The 20,055-nt window shown below is 36.4% G+C and overlaps 1 protein-coding gene across 2 annotated transcripts in view; it reads left to right on the top strand.

The window, feature by feature from the left end:
• LOC129426018 (matrix metalloproteinase-16) overlaps positions 1-20,055 on the top strand; it is an 88,363-nt gene that overhangs the window by 7,057 nt on the left and 61,251 nt on the right. The window contains exons 2-4 of one of the 2 annotated variants that reach the window (XM_073864270.1): positions 17,446-17,594; positions 17,942-17,956; positions 18,845-18,967. In XM_073864270.1, the coding sequence (XP_073720371.1) occupies positions 17,446-17,594; positions 17,942-17,956; positions 18,845-18,967 (287 nt within the window). The remainder of the gene's footprint in view (positions 1-17,445; positions 17,595-17,941; positions 17,957-18,844; positions 18,968-20,055) is intronic. The other variant, XM_073864271.1, reaches the window with a different exon arrangement.

The following is a 20,055-nucleotide window of genomic DNA, read 5'->3' as shown; positions in this document are numbered from 1 at the left end:
CTGTTAATGTCAAGTCTAAACAAGATATAGTGATATATTTAAGCTGTCTCAATGGTTAAAGTGTTTTATCTCCTAAACATGTGCTGATGTGTGTATGAATGGCATTTTGATATAGTCAAAAACCTTAAATATTGGATATTAATAGCCATGCTTTGGGTTTTATCACACTTGTATAAGCCACATGCAATACAGACACTTCATTTACACGTAGCTCTCACAGCAATGCACAGCTTCAAAGGGAATACACAATGCGCAACCCATCCCATAAGTCCTCTCTTTAACTCTACTTGTGCAAAAGGTTGTGAGCTTGATCTCAGAGAACACACAATAATAAAAATGTACACCGTGTAGTCGTTTTGGATAAATGCGTCTGCCAGATACGTATATTTAAACTATGATTTTACTACAGGTTGTGTGTCCTGCCGAGTTACGTGCGAGGGACGGCCCAACCGTAGATCGACAGATCCGATCACAGCAAAACCCTGTAAATGAAGTCTTTGAGTGGCACCCTGTCTGTTTTGTTGGCGAGCACAATGTTGAGATCTCTTTTGATGGCTTTTGAATGTACAGAAGCCAGAATGTTTATTAGATGATTTCTGCCGTCTTCCAGCTGTGTGTTTATGTCGTCTGAGTGTTTATGAGATGAGCTTCACTCGGTGTCTCGAGTTTGACTGCAGGCCCATTGAGGTCAAGATGAAAGTTAATTGGCTTTTGGGATTGTCGGACTTTTATCAGCTCTCCTGTTTTATTTCCACTAAATGGGTTTGTTTTCAATTGCCTGTCAGGTTCATGTCAGCTTAAAGGAGCAGTCCACCCCAAAATGGGAAAGCTTTAATTTATCTTGGGAAAAAAGACCATTCCTTTGACTGTTAACAGTTGCCGCATTTACGCTTTTTGGTGTCCTGCGTGTCTGTATGTTTATGCATGCATCTATGCAGTGTTCCAACATTGTGTCATCGTGTGCATTTCCAGGCGAGATCATAGTGCTCCGTGCTCAATGTAGCATGTTGAGTTCACACATGGTCCCTGTGATGTCAGTTTGGCTCAGTACACGGAGCAGATTTTTCACCGGGGAGGGAACGACAAGCCCGTCTGTTTATCTGAGTCCTGCTGGAGAACAGAGCACACCAGCGCGACCCAATCTCGGTGGCAACCCACAGCACAGCTCCAGCTTTATGCAATGTGTATTTCTAGCTGGATATTTTTTACTGTTTGTTTTTTGTCTGTCTTTCCCTCAATCTCATTCACCCTTTGGTTTTCCTTGGCGTATTGTTAGTGTGCTGAAAGGGGCTGTTGCTCTTCAATCTTTAATGGAGCGGGCGATTGTTGGTGTTGAACAGACGCACATTAGGCTATCAGCTCTCTTGAGATGTTTGGGATTTCCTACTGATACTGTAGGTATCTGGAAAAAATGTCCACACGCTCCAATTCGGTGACGTCTTGATGCCAAGCTCACTTCTACATAACACAGACTCCGGATAAGTTCAGATTAGCATACTATAGTACTACTGATATGGCATGATTTGCTGCGAGTACACAGTAGTATGCAAACAAAACAAAACTGCATAAACAAAATGAACCTATTTTTAGGCAAGTTTATTTATATAGCATGTTCCTTACAAAAAGGATTTAATTTAAAGTGCTTTGCATGTAGGATACATTTATGATGATTTATGACTTTAAATTTAAGATAAGCATAGATGTTTAAGCACAAAATCCTCATTACCGTATCGTAATACATTTTAATGCATTTTAAAGGAAAACGCCACCGTTTTTCAATATTTTACTATGTTCTTACCTCAACTTAGACAAATTAATACATCCCTATCTTTTTCAATGCATGCACTTTTAATCTTTGTACAGCACCTTGTGAATGTGTTAGCATTTAGCCTAGCCCCATTCATTCCTTAGGATCCAAACAGGGATGAATTTAGAAGCCACCAAAAACTTCCATGTTTTCTCTATTTAAAGACTGTTACATGAGTAGTTACATGAGTAAGTATGGTTGCACAAAATAAAACTTTTGTTTGGATCCTAAGGAATGAATGGGGCTAGGCTAAATGCTAACATATTCAGGAGGCGCTGTTCAAAAAGTAAAAGTGCACGCATTGAAAAAAGGTATGTATTCATTTGTCTAACCTGAGGTAAGAAATATTGAAAAATGGTGTTTTCATTTAAGTTCCATTTTTATTCCTAGTTTTTTCTTATTAAATTCTGAACAAACAGAATCAGACACAAACCTCTCTCTCGTGGATCTAAGGGAACAAACTGCAAATTAATAAAAATGTCTTTATTTGGAATTTGGTTGAGAGGTTAAAAGTGAGCAAAATCTGTTAGGAGGACTTTGACATTATTTGCCATTTGACCAAGCCTGTCAGCGGCATTTGACAGAGGGTTTATAAAGGAGAGGGTCTCCATGGAGACCCCATGTGCCGTATGATGGTTTGCTATGTGTTTGGATGAATAATTTAGTGCGTGTGAAAATGGATACCAGGGAGTAATTGCCTTTACAGACACTTTACTCACTTAGTGTGACGCAAGAGATCAAATGCATCTGGTGGCACAGATAAGCTACTGTAAAAGAGACAAAAGTTGAGCACCACTGTGTGAAAATGTTTTTTTTTTTTAGTATAAGCCACGCCATGTGCTGAGAAATACATACAAAACAAAGCCGTTTCTCTTAAAGATCGTTTAACACAATTACATGAAAGTTTGTAACTATTTTATAAGATTTCTAATTTGTATGATTTCGTACCATCTCATTCGTTTGTTTCTGTATGATCTGCTTACGCCCTCAGTGACATTGGGTTTAGGGGTGGGGCTTCATTATTTCTTTTTAAAATAATTGTATGTTTTTGTATGATTACATCATATGAATTCCTAAAAATTAGCTACCTTGTAAAATAGTTACGAATTCCTGTAAGATTTGAGCTATACAGGTTTGTGTTCCTGTATAGCTCAGGGGTAGTAGTGCATTGTGTTAGCAACGCAAGAGGTCATGGGTTTGAACCCAGGTAACACACTGATAAAAATTTTTTTAAATGTTGTAACGTTGTAATGCACTGTAAGTCACTTACAGTTAAAAGTCTGCAAAATGTATAAATGTAAGTTCAAGGTGGATTGTTGCCTTCAGGGCCCAGGTAAAAAAGTGCACTAAAATGCACTTTATTTAAGTACATTTAGCAAATGTACTATTTTTACACACTAGTTTGTACTTAATATACCAAAATGAGTCTGTAGTACTTTAAAGGAAAAAGTGAATGGTCTAAATGTACTGTGCTATTTTAAAACACAATTTATTTCAATACACTCAAGATCAATTGAAGTATTGGTATTTAGTATACTTTTTCAAGTGCACTGAAGTACTACAGAAGTAGAACTACATAGTATACTTGAAGAGTTTGGTTCCAAAACGCAATAAATCCATTTTGACAAATTTCGGTAAAAACGTGTTTTCTATACCAAGAAAGTGACAAGATGAAAACCACTATTTTCTGTTACAAACTTTCACATAGCATCTTTATGTTATAAAAACATAAAAAAATCAAATCCATAACTTGATTTTCAAAGATTTATTATAAAAACTAATTCTTTTTTCCACAAAATGCAATAAATCCATGACAGTTTTTTATTTCAAAATGCTATAAATCTATTAAATCAATGTATAAATGTGCATTCATCTTTACCATTTTATATTTATTTAGTTGACTAGTGGTATACAATGACCAAAAAAATAAACATTAATGGCATTAACCAAAACACTTACTTTGTTATATTAAGAAAACATTGCTGCGGTTATACTTGACATCGTCTCTTTACATTTTCACAGCGATCAGCTGTAAAATGTTTTGGTCCCGCTCGATTTTCGTTGACTTTGAGTAAAATAATATAAAGTTTTCATAAGATCCTCTGGGGTTAATGTTTTAGCATGACAGAAGCTTGATGCTGTCTGGAGAACAAGCAACCGAGTGCCTCTCGCGGAAATTATTAGATGTTGATGGCTTACGTTTCTTTCCCATCACAGAAAACCATCACAGGTTTAGCAATGCAATTAAAGTATTATTTTGTTTTGTTTGTTGATCACGAAGTAAAAAGTAGATGAGGAAAACTAGGATTCTGTGTACTCAGCGCGCCGCCATGTTTGTTTACATTGTGTGACTGGTGGGCTGTAATATCAGGAATGGATTTATTGCGTTCTGTAAAAAAGGAGCAGTGCCGTTTGTCGCATTTTGGGAAAAAGGGAGAAAAGATGATAGAATATTACGGCGGGTATTGGATTTTGCGTAAAATTAATTATTTACTTTTAACTACTGACCTGATATAATACTGATTTTGGCAGTAACTCATTTTTTTTCAAAAATGGCGTTTATCGCGTTTTGGAACCAAACTCTTCATTTGTAGTGTATAACTTTTACACTTTTATTTTGCACAAAAAATAATGTACTATAAATGACCTACTAGCTAGTATTTAAGTATACTTTTAGTACATTCAAGCATACTTTTAGCTGTATAAAAGTTGAAACAACAATCCATCATGTCAACTTGGAAATTTTATCCAGTCAGTTTTTTGAAAGCAGTATAGATGTATCCTTCGCTGTCAGTGATACAATCCCTGTGCATTTACTTTGGAGGTTAGCTGACAGTAAAATAAATAGCATGTATACATGTCAACTTTTTCATGTTTCTAACATGAAATAAAATTGTAGTAAATAAATGTTTGCTTGTTGATGTCTAAAGCTCATTTGTTAATTAGATTTCACATTGTGGTAGCCTGTCTACATCCTGTAACTTTTAAAGGTGCCACTTAAACATTAAAACATTTACACATTTATTCAAAGTGTGAATTTAGAGTACTTTTTAATAGGGATGAACCGATAGGATTTTTTTGGCCCGATACCGATTTAAACAGATAACAACTGGCCGATACCGATGCCGATACCGACATTAAACACTTGCATACAATACTATACAGTTGGTCTATTAGCTAGTTTATTTCTGCATCAAATTATTTTTACTGAACATGGATTGGATCTAATTAACATTCAACTGACCAACACAATAAGAGAGGCACAAATTAAGCTAAAACAAATATAATAAGACAACATGACAACCTTCAAAGTTGGTTTTTGCTATTCAGCATTTCTTTTATTAAAGGGATAGTTCGGCCAAAAATGATATTAAACCCATGATTTACTAACCCCCAAGCTGTCCGAGTTGCATATGTCCATCGTTTTTCAGACAAACACATTTTCGGATATTTTAGAAAATATTTTAGATCTTTCTGTTGATTAAATGTAAGTTTACGGGGTCCAGCCATAGTCCACGACCTTCAAGTACAAAAAAAGTGCGTCCATCCTTCACAAATTAAATCCAAACGGCTCCAGGATAATAAACAAAGGTCTTCTGAGGGTAATCCGTGCGGTGTTGTTGTAGAAATATCCATATTTAAAATTTTATTAACGTAATTAACTACCTTCCGGTAGTGCCGCCATCTTAGACTCAGGAGAGAGTATTAGTGTAGTGTACGCACTTGTCTTAGTGACGTATGACAAATTCGGTGGGCGGGGGGACAGAGCAGCAGCAGAGAAACTTCTTTACACTGCGTAAGCGCTCATCCTGAATGCGCATGAGACTAAGATTGCGGCGGTACCGGAAGGTAGTTAATTACGTTAATAAAATTTTAAATATGGATATTTCTACAACAACACCGCACGGATTACCCTCAGAAGACCTTTGTTTATCATCCTGGAGCCGTTTGGATTTAATTTGTGAAGGATGGACGCACTTTTTTTGTACTTGAAGGTCGTGGACTATGGCTGGACCCCGTAAACTTATATTTAATCAACAGAAAGATCTAAAATATTTTCTAAAATATCCGAAAATGTGTTTGTCTGAAAAACGATGGACATATACAACTCGGACAGCTTGGGGGTGAGTAAATCATGGGTTTAATATCGGTTTGGCCGAACTATCCCTTTAACAACATTAACCCATTTTTTTTTATATAATGGATTTCTTTAATAAACATAAATAATGCCAGTGCTATTGCTTTAAACAGAATATAAATATTGCTACTTCAAAAAAGTTGGACTTCTTTTCCCCCACTTAAGTGCAGACTGTTACTTTTATTGTTTAAGACATTTGAGCCAGCTCAACAAAGGTTTTCTGTCGGTGCTTAGGTGTAGTGCACGCCAGAACATTAAATCATTTTAATTGAACAACAGACATGCAACTCATTGCCTTTATGTGGTTAATTAATAAACAATCGGTATCGGCCTTTCTCATGCTATTGCCGATATGCCGATGGTTTCAAATACATTAAAAAATCGGCCGATAAATATCGGCAGCCGATACATCGGTGCATCACTACTTTTTAAATCAGCATGTGGGATCGAACCAGTGCCGTTTTGTTGCAAACACAATGCTCTGCCAACAAGCAGAGCTACAATGCACAGAGATAGCACTCAAATGTACAGCTCAGTGGTAGAGCATTCCTTTGGCAGTGCAAAAAGGTCATGAGTTCGAATCTAGGGAACACATACTGATAAAATGTGTATCTTGTAATGCACATTAATACAATTGAATACTCTTAAGATATGATTACATAAGATGTGTTTTGGACAACCACAAAACAAGGTTTAAACTACCCAACAGACTCTTATTTGCCTGCTGTCTTTGACAGTAACAGTCTGTATGTGTTGCCATGGTCACATCCTCCCACTGAGGGCGTAATGAAGCGTTCAGGCGGCCTTTAGGGTTAAGCTTTGATGTTTCTATGAGGCTAATTAGGTCTCGTTCGGCTTGTTAGCCGGTGGTCTATGAAGCGCTTAAGCTGTGAGGTTTACTGGTGGAGTTCGGTGAGCAGAACACGTATAGTGCGTCAGGTCTGTCCTGGTCTGTATTAGATGAAATGTGATGACCTGTAATGCCTATGTGCAGAATGAAATACATTTACATGCATTTGGCAGATTGGTTTAATTGGTTTATTTAGAGCAACCAACAGTATTTAATTAATCTTAAATTAATATTTTTTTAAATCAGTACACTCTAAAAATGGTTGGGTTAAAAACAACCCAATTGGCAACCCAGCGCTGGGTAAATATTGGACAGAACACATGCTGGGTTAAAGTAACCCAACACGTTGGGTAACACATTTTAACCCAGTAGGTTGGGTTGTTGAGAAAACCCAACATGTAGTCATTTTAACCATTTATGGGATTAATATTCTGGGTTTTGGGTTATTTTTGCTGGGTTATTTTTATCATGTGCTTTATTGTAAATCAAGACCATTGTTAACAGCAAATAAATGTTTATTTGATAGCAAAATAACTACAAACTCTTACATTTTTACAGTTGTAAGTTGCAAAATCATTTAAAGGACTGCTTACTGACCCAAGTATAAATATATTTATAAAATATCATAAATTATGCACATTGAAGTAACAATGTAACAGGTTGAATCAATTCGTTTGAATTTAAGACAGAATTTGTAATTTTACAGTATGACGTTACCTGGGGATCAAACTCATGACCTTTGCGCTGTTAATGCAATGCAGTTAAAGAGATAGTTCACACAAAGAAGAAAATTCTGTCATCATTTACTCTGATGTTGTTACAAACCTGTATATTTTTTTAATACAAAGGAATATATTTTTAGGAATGTTTGTAACCAAAATGATCAGAAGCCCCATTGACTTCCATAGTAGGATTAAGAATACTATGCATGCTATGTCAGTCACCAAATATCCATAGTTCATTTCTTTCCGTTCTGTATAGAGGCAACATTTCATGTCCTACTTGTGGTTCATAATGGTTTCAACTTTTTTTCAAGCTACCTCAAGCATCTTAAATCCAAAACCACCACAGAAGACTCTCTCCCCCTCTAGAGGTCCCATGGGGTAACTTCAGTCCCCATAAAACCCTTCCTGCTGCTTAAAAACAGTAATATCAAATCAAGATGGAATTGGCTGTATAAAGTGGCAAGAAAAAGTATGTGAACCTTTGGAATTTTATGTTTTTTTGTGATCTGATCTTCATCTCTAGGTCAAGGGTATTGACAAACATCATGTGTCTAAAAATAATTACACAAAAAAATCTGATCTTTCATGTTTTTATTGAACACACTCATTTAACATTCAAAATGGCAGTGGAAAAAGTAAGTGAACCCTTAGAATTAATAACTGGTTGACCCCCCTTGTCAGCTACCAGGCGCTTCTTGTATTGTGGATCAGACCTGCACATTATTGAGGAGGAATTTTAGCCCATGCTTCCTGGCAGAACTGCTTTAGCTCTGTCATATGTTTTAGACGTCTCATGTGTATGGCCCTCTTCAAGTCAATCCATAGCATCTTTATTGGGTTGAGGTCTGGGCTTTGACTTGGCCACTCCAAAAGGCGCATTTAGTTTTTCTGAAGCCATTCTGTTGTGGACTTGCTTTGGTGTTTTGGGTTGCTGTCCTGTTGCATCACCCACCTTCTACACAGTTTCAGCTGATGTACAGACATGCTCACATTATCCTAAAGAATTGTCTGATATACTTGGGAATTCATCTCCCCCTCAATGATTGCAAGCTGGACAGGCTCTGATGCAGCAAAGCAGGCCCAAATCATGATGTTTCCTCCACCATACTTTACAGTTGGGATGATGTTTTCATGATGAGTTGCCGTTCCCTTTCTACGCCAGATGTAGCGCTGTGTGTTTTTTCCAAATAGTACCAGTCCACAAAACATTTTGTCAGTACCGCTGTGGAGTGTCAATGTGCTATTTTGCAAACTTCAGGTGTGCAGCAATGTTCTTTTCAGTAAGCAGTGGCTTCCTTGTGAAAGTGAAAAGATGAAAACCACTATTTTCTGTTACAAACTTTCACATAGCATCTTTAGGTTATAAAAACATAAAAAATTCAAATCCATAACTTGATTTTCAAAGATTTATTATAAAAACTAATTATTTTTTTTAACAAAATGCAATAAATCCATGACAAGTTTTTTTTTTCAAAATTCTATAAATCTATTCAATCAATGTATAAATGTGCATTCATCTTTACCATTTTATATTCATTTAGTTGAACAGTTGTACACACTTATAAAATAAACATTAATGGCATTAATCAAAACACTTACTTTGTCATATTAGGAACACTGTCATTGCTGCGCGGTTATACTTGACGTCAGCGCTTAACATTTTTTACAGCGATCAGCTGTGATTCTCATTGACTTTGTGTAAAATTATGGAAAGTGTTTCATAAGATCTCCTGGGGTCAATGTGTTTGCACAAGAGAAGCTAGATGCTGTCGGGAAAACAAGCGATCGTCTCCCGAGTGCCTCTCGCGTAAATTATTAGATGTTGATATACGTTTCTTTCCCGTCACAGAAAACCATCACAGGTTTATCAATGCTATTAAAGTATTATTTCGTTTTTGTTTGTTTGTTGATCACGAAGTAGATAGTAGATGAGGAAAACTAGGATTCTGTGTACTTAACGCGCCGCCATTGATTGTTTACATTGCGTGGAATGGTGCGCTGTAATTTCTGGAGTGGATTTATTGCATTCTGTAGAAAAGCAGGAGTGGCGTTTATTGCGTTTTGGGAAAAAAAGGGAGAAAAGATGACAGAATAACACGGCGGATATTGGATTTTGCTTAAAATTAAGAATTAAAATACTGACCTGATATAATACTGATTTTGGCAGTAACTCATTTTTTTCAAAAATGGCGTTTATTGCGTTTTGGAACCAAACTCTTCATATATATATATATATATGTGTGTGTGTGTGTTAATAAATGTAAACAAAACTAAACAAACAAAGTGCAATAACAAAAAGTTAATAAAATAAAAAGCTTTTTTAAACTAAGAAACATTTATGGAATTATTTAATGATGGTACATGTGAGTTATGCACTTTTGAAGGTGGTCAGCAGCTTGTAAATACAATCACTATAGTAAGGTTGTAATTGATGTATTGCTGGTAACATACATTATTTTATTAAACTATACATATAGTTTAAATGAGCATATAATGAGATGAGTGCCATGTCATACTTTTGACACGTTTATTGTCTTCTAGCTTCCCTGAACTGGGTACCTGATGTCAGACCTTTATTTTCTCTCTCTCTCTCTCTCTCTCTCTCTCTTTCTCTCTCTCATGTCTAATGACCTGCGCATTCACGAGGACGCGAAGCTGCTAGACTGCGGAGGATAATGCGCATTGTATTAAAAAGGCGTCGTGCAAATGAGCGGTAAAACCCGGTCTGCAATTTCGTACTCGAGAGCATGAATCCACCCTTAATAGGAATGAAACACTCGCTTCGCGTCAATGGAAAGTGGTCGCTTAAATATGACCAGGGGTTTCTTTCATAAGATTTGAACTGAGGCGGGTCTGCATTAGCGCGGGCCTGTCTCGTCCGTCTCCATGGTTCTGTTTGCGCGTTCCCCCGCCCATCAATCATCCGTTGCGCGTCTTTATCACCTTGCTTTTTAAAAAAAAATTTACTCAGTAACGGATATGATTTAAAATGTAGCAAAGTACAATACTTCAAACAAAACATACTTAAGTAAAAGTAAAAGTACAGATTTTAAAAACTACTCAAAAAAGTAAAAGTACACAAAAAACGACTCATTTACAGTAATGTGAGTAAATGTAATTCGTTACTTTCCACCTCTGATCTTTACTGTATTTAATGTGGTGGCACTCCTCTGGTATGAGAAAATGATGCATATACTGTAGGTGTAAGAAAACATTGACCTGCTGCGTGTAACATCCATCTAACAGGAGCAGATAAGAGAATGAATGTGTCTTGGAAAAGTGAATAAAAAAGGAATAATTCCCCCGAATATTACAGTACACCCTAAGAGTGCCTATTAGTACCTCAGAGGACTCTTTGTAAGGGGTACCATCTCAGTGACAGATTGCACAGAATGGAAAAGCATTTAGTGAACTGTTCTTGCTGATCCTAACGCTTGTGAAATAGCCAGACACATTGGATAATCCTTATATAATTTTCCTTTTTTTCTGTCTAATTATATGTGATATTACACACATGAATGAGAGGATTGATGTACTGACTGTTGCATGCTGTAAAGCCCCAGATTTAGGAATGAAAGGGTTGCAGTCTGGGCATCTTGGGATAAGTGAGCAAGCCTGATCCTCACTGCTAAATGTTATTTAACTGTGATTCTCTGTCCCCAGGGAATCATTTTATTTCATACCAATCTATGTCTCTATGAGAAAGATCTTTGATTTCTGATATGAGCCTAACAGATACCATCTGCTTGAATGGTTTAAATAACCTCATAATTAAAAACAAAATTGACCCTATTTACTCGATTAACACACATTCTTACTGGAGTGCATGTAATTTTTGTGTTGTTTACTCGTAATGATTACTTGTTTCATCTTTTAAATATAAAATAAGTGTTGACTTAGGCTGTAAGCAGCGCTGATATGAACTATGAGGGCGGTAAGATTTCATTCAATCCTTGTGGGAATTAAACCAGCAACCTTTCAGCTACCAGCCTTGAGCTTTAGCCACTGCATACCGCCCACAGCTTAAGTCGAAGTTGATTGTGTTTGTTTTTGCTGACAGGCTTTGCCAAGATTTAAGGTCTTTCTCAACCTTTGGGGTTTAGTTGAGGTTTTGAAACAAAGCTTTAAAATAGTTTATCATCCTTTTTTCTAAAAAACTGTCCCTTAGCATCCCAAACAAATAGAGGAATGTGAAACCTCGGGTGTAGGCGCTGGGCAGCAACGGCTATGTCGAGCTGTGTCAGCTGGAGAATTGTGCAATGAAATATTACCACCTCTACACAGTGCCACCCCCAAAAACGTGACATACTTTTGTACTGCACTTGTTTGGTGTACTCTCGCTCTTCAGGTCGTTGCAAAACACTTCATCAAACTCGACTGTAAACCTGAACCACCGTAGATCCCCTTGGATCCCGTTCTGACCTCAAATTAGGTTACAATTTGTATTCATTAAGTAGGACACAGAGCCAAACGCCTGGGCCAGTGGTTCCTGTGCAGCTGAATATGATAACATATCACAGTTTAGCTGAAAACATGCTGTGAGTGTTTGCAAATTCAGGATATGGAAGTGTACAGTGATGCTTTCCTGTGCACGTGCCATCAACCGGGGGTCAAGGTCAAACGGTGAGCCGGGTGAGTTCTTAAAATGTGAGGAAATTATTTATGAAATCCCTTTGTTAGCAGATTATATTAGATACATAAAGGCACTTTGGTCCAAAGCAACATTTAAGCGATTTATCAGTGTTTTTTCTGGGAATCGAACCCTTGACCGTTGCGGTTGCACTGCTGCTAATGCAATGCTCTTTTATTTAAGCTACAGCAACGAGTTGTATTTTCCATGTGTTTATTTGGATAGAAATCATGCTGGTCTCATTCTTAAAATCTTCATACACCACACACACAATTACACAAGTGAATCAAATCTTTTTAAGAGGGTGTGTATTATGTCTTTAAAGTGTGTGTTTGTGTAATGGCATTTATGTGCCCTCCTATATCTAAGCAAGCTTTTTGTCATTATCCTGACAAATGAACCTACTTTGCGTGCATTGTGTTGAAGGACCTCTGTGCTTTAAACCAGATCCAAGACACTTTGATGTTAGTACATACTTAAGTTGTACACTGCTTTAATGTTATTATCTTAGAAGATATGTTCCTGGATCGATATCTCTGTTGGGCCTGGAAGAACTTTCCCATAAAACCAAATCAGATTTTAAGGTTAGGTTTTAAGTTAGGGCTAGGGTTACATTTAATCAGGTCTAATGTGATAGTAAAAAGTTTTATTTAGTAGTATTATTTTTCCTACCATGAAAGTCAATGGTGCCCCAGATCATCTTGGTTACAAAATATCAGAATATTTTTATTTGTGTTCAGCAAACCAAAGACATTTAAACAGGTTTGGAGTCGGGCCGAGTACCAAAACACACTTGTAGCCAATCAGCAGTAAGGGGCGTATCTACTAATCCACATTGTTGCCTGGGTTGGTATGTGTGGGGCGGGTCTATCAAAAGAAGGTCTATTTGGGTAGGGGTGTGTTTGTTTAGGTGATTTCAAATATCAACATTGGCTTGCAGAGATCATGCCCCCGCCATTAAGGGAGAGTTAATGATGACAAAACTTTAATTTTTGGGTGAACTATCCCTTTAAGAGCTGGAACAGCAATGAAATAGGTTTTATTTTCTTATACACAGTATATTTTATATTTCTGTATACATTATATAAAATATTATATTAGATCACCAAATTATGAAAATTCTTACATAATTCACTCATGGCATCCCAGGTGTATATGACTTTTCTTTAGTTAAACACAAACTAATAATTTTACATGAAAATGCAATCAGGTTGTCTTCTAATATGGGGTTTTATCACAATGTCTTTATGACTAGTTAGTTATCATATGTAGGGCTGGGGGGAAAAATCGATTTTTCGATTAATCGGGTTTTTTTACGTGGTCGATTCAAAATCGATTCTCACAGGCCACGAATTCATTTTTTTTTTATGAAATAACCTGATCCTGTTTGATCAAGGAATGCGACTGTTCTCACTTTTTTCAGCATACATTTTTCATCTTGCATCAAAATTGTATATTGTATTTAACATAATTGTATGGATTTGAAAATTAGAGATGGGTTCTGTTTTAATGTACCCAAGTGTACCTAAAATTAAAGAGTTTAATATACAGGTTTGTGGCTATTAATTTATTTTGATGAATTACCCTTGTAAACTTATGTTTACCGTTCTTTTTTATAAATATAGTATTTGTATTAAATCTATATTCATTGAGTTGAATCGAGAATTGAGTATAAAAATCTATCCGAGAATCGGAATCGTAAACCGAACAGAGAATCGAAATTGAATCGATTTGATAGCTTGTGAATCGAAATCGAATCGATCTGGAACATCTGAATCGATACCCAGCCCTAATCATATGCATGTTTTGTCATTAGACATGTGAAAACCAATGAGATTAAATGTTAGCAACGTGGTGCCATATTTGTACTTAACGCGATGATCTCTTTTATTGATCAAAATATTAAACACTTTTTTTCTCACAAACATATTGTTTCACTTCAGAAATGTGTTCATTTTTGAGCAATATGGGCTAATATTCACAGTTTGATTTCACACTGATTTCTATTTTTGATATGACCCTTATCAGTCAATATTAAAGGCGGGGTGGACGATTTTTGAGAAACACTTTAGAAAAGGGAGTCGGGCCGAGTGCCAAAACACAGTTGTAGCCAATCAGCAGTAAGCGGCATGTCTACTAAGCGACATCTTTCCCTGTGTTGCGATGTTTAGGTGATTTCAAATGTCAACATTCACTTTCAGAGATTGTGCACCCCGCCTTTAAAGATATCAAGGTTATATGATTTAATGTTGGATACAGTAAATCACAAAAAAATTACGTTAGCCTGGGTTTCGAGATGGGGTCACGAGTGTGACCTGTAATGATGGATGGCTGTGCATTTACATGTTGACCCCCATAACAGCATTTTGATATGAAATTGTCTGCCCATCTGTGTTCATCTGTCTCAATTGAAGAAAGAAAATTATGTATCCTATTTGGAGGATAAGGGTGAATAAATTATAAGATTCTTCATATTTTGGTGAACTATTCCTTTAAGTGGTTAGCATTTTTTACATAAGCACTCTGATTTTTAAAAAGGCCCTCGTATAGCTAGAGGAGAAATCCCAGCTCCATCTCAAGAGAGAGAGAGAGAGAGAGAGAGAGAGAGGTGATGATTCACACACACCCACATACACACACAGAGACTTCTACACACAGTGTCATGATGAATGTTGTGGAGTTGTGATGCATTTGGCTGTTGGCTGGAGGCAGCAGATGGGTCAGAATAAGATACGCATAACAGTTCCTGTTGCTTCTTTCAGGCAATAATGAGAAAAGCACTTCAATACAAACTCTATGTTCTTTTAATCGGCTAATGGGAGAAACAGCAGAAATGTTTTTTTTACAAGAATCTGTCAGCATGAATTATTTTAGTTATACTAACAACCATTCCATCTATATGTGTAGACCTTTATCATAACTGACGATTATTCACCTTGATATTGTAATTGTGGTTATTATTGACGGTTAACTCATTCCCTGCCAGCCTTTCCTTTTTTTTATTGCACGCCAGCATTTTTTGTGATGTTCACAAAAGTTTCACAAAATTCCTTTCAGGAAAAAGTTTTTCTAAAAATATATAAACATACAAATATATCAAATGAAAGAACAGACCCTCTGCTTTCAAACAAACAAACAATAAACAAAAAACATATAATATATTATATGTTTATTAAATATGAGTATTTTTCTTAAAAAAAAAATAGCAAAAAGATTAACTCTTTCACCGCCAGCGTTTTAAAAAAAAGTTGCCAGCCAGCGCCAGCGTTTTTCATGATTTTCGCAAAAGTTTAATGCATTCCAGAAAATGTTCTTCTTTAAATATATAAACATACAATATATCAAATGAAAGACAGACCCTCTGCTTTCAAACAAAAATAAACGTTTCATCCTACCTTCAGTGGTTCTTCAGCTCTTGAATATGAGTAGGTTTCTGCAAAAACACCACATTTTGAGCAAAAAGTAGAGATAATTCTATTTTTGTGACGGACTTTTCATAGAGTTCCCATTCAGAGCGATCTTTAAAACAGACACAGACATGCAGGCGCTTGCCATAGGGCAATACTTCCGGGTTTAAAAAGTTGCGGAAGGGCGCCACCTGGTGGATAATAGCGGTATTGCGGAAAGACGGAAATACTCGTCATTGGCGGGGAAGCGTTTTCTCTTGATTGACGAGATATCTCATCAATGGCGGCGAAAGAGTTGAACAATTGCATTTTTGTGAAGGAATTTTGTTAGACATCAGATTCAGAATGATTATCAAAACATACACAGAGTGTAAAATTAGCAATTGCTTCAGTTTTTTCATAAATTGGGTAATTTGTGCCATCCAGTGGATAGTCGCGGTATTAAAGATTAACATAAAAACTCATCAGGAACACGTTTATTTCATGCAAGTTTAACTCGTCAATGGCGGGGAAAGAGTTAATAGCGGAAATACAGTTTGCCGGAGAAACTCGTCATGGGCAGGGAAGCGTTTTCTCAATGGTGCGGAAAGAGTTAAGGGTGGTTGTCAGTAAAGATAATAGATATAACAGCATTGGGCACTGCTGTTACTGTGAATGGGGGAAATGCAATGCTCATTATGGCCAGTCTGGTGTTAGAAGTCCCGCCTTCCAGTATAAAGTACCAATCAACAGTCGATAATGACTGATGATTCTCTAGGGGAGGGTCTCAGTAGAAAATATCATAAGGTTCTTTTCAACCTTTATGCATATGCAATATCGACCTCGAAAAAAGGTTTTAAGTGCAATTTGAGCTTAAAGTTGCAGTGTGTAATTTTTAGAAGGATCTCTTGACAGAAATGCAAAATAATATACAAAACTGTATTATCAGGGGTATATAAAGACCTTTCATAATGAACCGTTATGTGTTTATTACCTTTGAACGAGACATTTTTATCTACATATACTGAGGGTCCCCTTACATGGAAGTCACCATTTTGTGCCGCCATTTTTCTACAGAAGCCCTTAACGGACATTTTTTTTACTTAGTTGTCTCCGACGATGACATGTTTGTCCGGTGGCAGCTACCGTAGCTTCTCTATGTGTTTCAAAAGCGAGGGGTGAGCAGTGGACTAAGCCGTTGGTTGCAATTCGCAACCTCACCCGAAGATGGCGCTAAAATTTACACACTGCACCTTTAAAGGGGGGGATCAACGAAATTTTATGCATTCTGATTTATTAACACAGTTTAAGAGTTGGTTTCCTCATGCTAAACATGCATTTGGACGTATTACAGAGTATTTCTGTGCCGAATGCACAGATTAACATCATATATGCAGAAACTGTGTGTGTTATGGGAACTTTAAGAAATTAAAGTTATGGTATAGTTGATGTCAGGCTTAATTGTTGATCGGAAATGTGATTAACTGTGATTTGAGCATGCAATTTTTGTGATATCTTTCTTTCTGCATTTAAGTAGGACTTTTTGTTTGCATGACTGAAATAGCTGCCCGGACATGGCTGCCGATGAAAGTGACTTCCTTAAGAAAGCTTTGTTGTCAGGGCATTGCTTTTGGGTCGCTATGATATTTTTGGCATGCGGTTACTAAGATCTTCTGGTTGCTTGTTTGTTTGCCAAAAGAGCTGACGTGTAATATTTTGGACTGTAGAAATTATTCAGGTCCTTCCATCAACATCTCTGATATCACCAGACCACAAAAGATTACAAGTTACTCTCTGATTTTAATGGAGTATATTAAAAAAGTACAAAAATCTAATCAGAATAAATCAAATAAAGCATAAATGACTCGCCATAAGTATAATGATTAAAGTTTCTCTCTGTTTTCTTTAGGCTTGGCTGCAGAGGTATGGCTACCTCCCCCCTACAGACCCCAGAATGTCCGTCCTGCGGTCAGATCAGACCATGCTGTCTGCTATCGCTGCCATGCAGCGTCTCTACGGCCTTAATGTCACTGGTGCACTAGATAAGAACACTATTGAGTGAGTATCACTTGCTATGAAAAACATCCTCACTTGCTCACACATTTGCAGGTGTGGTGTCAGAAGGGTTAAGATTATGTCGCGAGTGTAAGGGCTCCTGTTTAGCTTTGTCAAGGACTCATAACCGAGATTTATAGACCGCTGTTCTTGTACTGCAGTAACTAGGCCATGTTAACCAGCTAAACCTTGACCTCATGGCCATGGCACAGACAAATATGGTTTGCTAAATGTTTTGTGTTCTGCGTAATGAATATGACATTTAGCACGTCAGCACATCTCTGACCGCCAGAATTATTTACATCATAACTCTTACTTGCTCTGTTTGTTTCCTTTACGCTTCTGCATAGTGAAAACACCATAAGGTGAGGCTAATTCTTCTCTTGTGGTCTTTAAAGATATGTTTTTTTTTCTTTGTCTATGTATGACTGTAGTTGAAGATGTCTTTATTAATAAATCAAGTCAAAAATCTCCTTTGGTATTTATATGTATGGACACTAGCATGATGGTGATACTGTGGTTTTCTTTTGTGTACCTTGGTGTACCATGTAAATGTTATTACAGTACCATAGTACCACCATTGTATATTTTTGTCAGGATTGTATATTTTATACCATTGTATTATACACAAATAAATATACTCAATATATGCTATCTATTACACATAAAAATCTTTTATTATTATTTTAGTAAAAATCTAAGCAAAATAAGATTTTTTGGAATTTAAAGGACAGCTGCATATTATATTCAGACTTGTTTTTAGAGAATACAAATTAAATTGCTTACCTTTTAACCCATTGGCAAATATTCTTGTTTTAAACCTACATTTACGATATGCACTTAAAACGCGAAAAAGCTATTTGGGGTAAGAAAAAAATATTTAAAAAATCTTGAAGCTAATTTTACTTCTTAGGTAAATTGAAAACAAATAAATCTTGATTTGTTTTTATTAAAATACAACAATGCTGATAAAAAGTGGATTTTGGCGGTGTGTTTATAAATGTTGAATAAAAGTTGAGCTCCAATAGCAAACTGTATCTTTTACATAACCTTATTTTGTAACGTCTTACAATTTAATTCATGAAGATTCGTCATAAAGTAATAAGCATGAATTTTGGAAACCTGGTTAAATATTCAGGCAGTATTCCAGAATCCAATGATATATTTTACTGAAAACAGAATTCCATACAGAATGTGTACTATTGCAAATGTGATGTAGAGAAATGTTAATAAATTTGTTTCTTTTTTCCCAGATGGATGAAAAAGCCGAGGTGTGGGGTGCCTGACCAGTTTGGTGGTGCCTCAAAATTTAGCGTCCGAAAAAGACGTTATGCCCTAACGGGGCAAAAATGGCAACATAAACATATCACATACAGGTAGGCTACAAGGACATTATATTTCCTTACTGTGCATGTCTGTTATGATACATATCCGAGAAGGTGTGTAAGCTATTCTATAAACACATAACTAATTCTAAATTACATAACACATTAATTGGAAATAAACTGATTTGAAAGCTTTTATTTGTAGTTCTGCATACAATGTAAATAGTATGGGTGCTCATGTTGGTATAAAAAATCATATAACAATTGAAAATATTATTAAAAAAAAAATGATAAAGGATGAACCAATTTACAGTTTCGATATTTGGTTTTATATGCTAATTAGTATTGGAAAATGACAAACACTGATGAAGAAAATGATGTTGTGCAATGCTAACAGCAGTGATGAGATCATTTGACTGTCAAATTCCTCACCTCATTGTTCACCTGATAGATCATCTCACACCCTCTGAAATCACTTCATCCAACACTTCTTATCTCTTCCCATCTCTGTCACTCCCAGCAGGTCTCCCCCCCCCCCCCCAGTGTTAAAGTCAACAACAGCTTTATTGTAGGAATTTAAAGTACTTTTACAGATGTAGAAAATAAATTAAACAGGTTAAGTAAAAGAAACAGGGTTCCCATGGGTCCTTGAAATCCTTGAAAGTTTGTGAATCTGTGGGAAATAATTCAAGGCCCTGGGAAGTTTTTGAAAATATACATACATCGATACAGGTCATTGAAAGTGCTTGAATCTATTTTATGCAAGATGTTTTCTGGAAATAAATCCATATTATTTTCCATATTATTTTAGTGTAGGATAATATCATAAAATTTCTAGCCTTTTAAGCACACATGCTAAACTGTTCGCTTTAAATGCTTATATTGTCATGGTCCTGTCAGCCCTGTATGTATTTTATGTGTTTCATGTGACAGGATCATGGCAGCCCACTGTTGCCTTGTTTTGTGTGGAGAGGCATGTGGTCTGTGTATGTTTTGTGTACCACATGCTCTCCTGTCTTTATACCTTACCCTCCTGTTTCCTTGTTAAGTCTTGATTAGTTAATTCCCTTCACCTGTTTGTCATTGTTCCCTAGTTTAGTTTTCCCTATTTAAAGCCCTTGTGTTTGCTGTCCTGTGCC

Source organism: Misgurnus anguillicaudatus, chromosome 25 (genome assembly GCF_027580225.2).
Source record: "Misgurnus anguillicaudatus chromosome 25, ASM2758022v2, whole genome shotgun sequence".
In the NCBI taxonomy this organism is placed as follows: Eukaryota; Metazoa; Chordata; class Actinopteri; order Cypriniformes; family Cobitidae; genus Misgurnus; species Misgurnus anguillicaudatus.
This window is presented reverse-complemented; position numbering and strand designations above follow the sequence as displayed.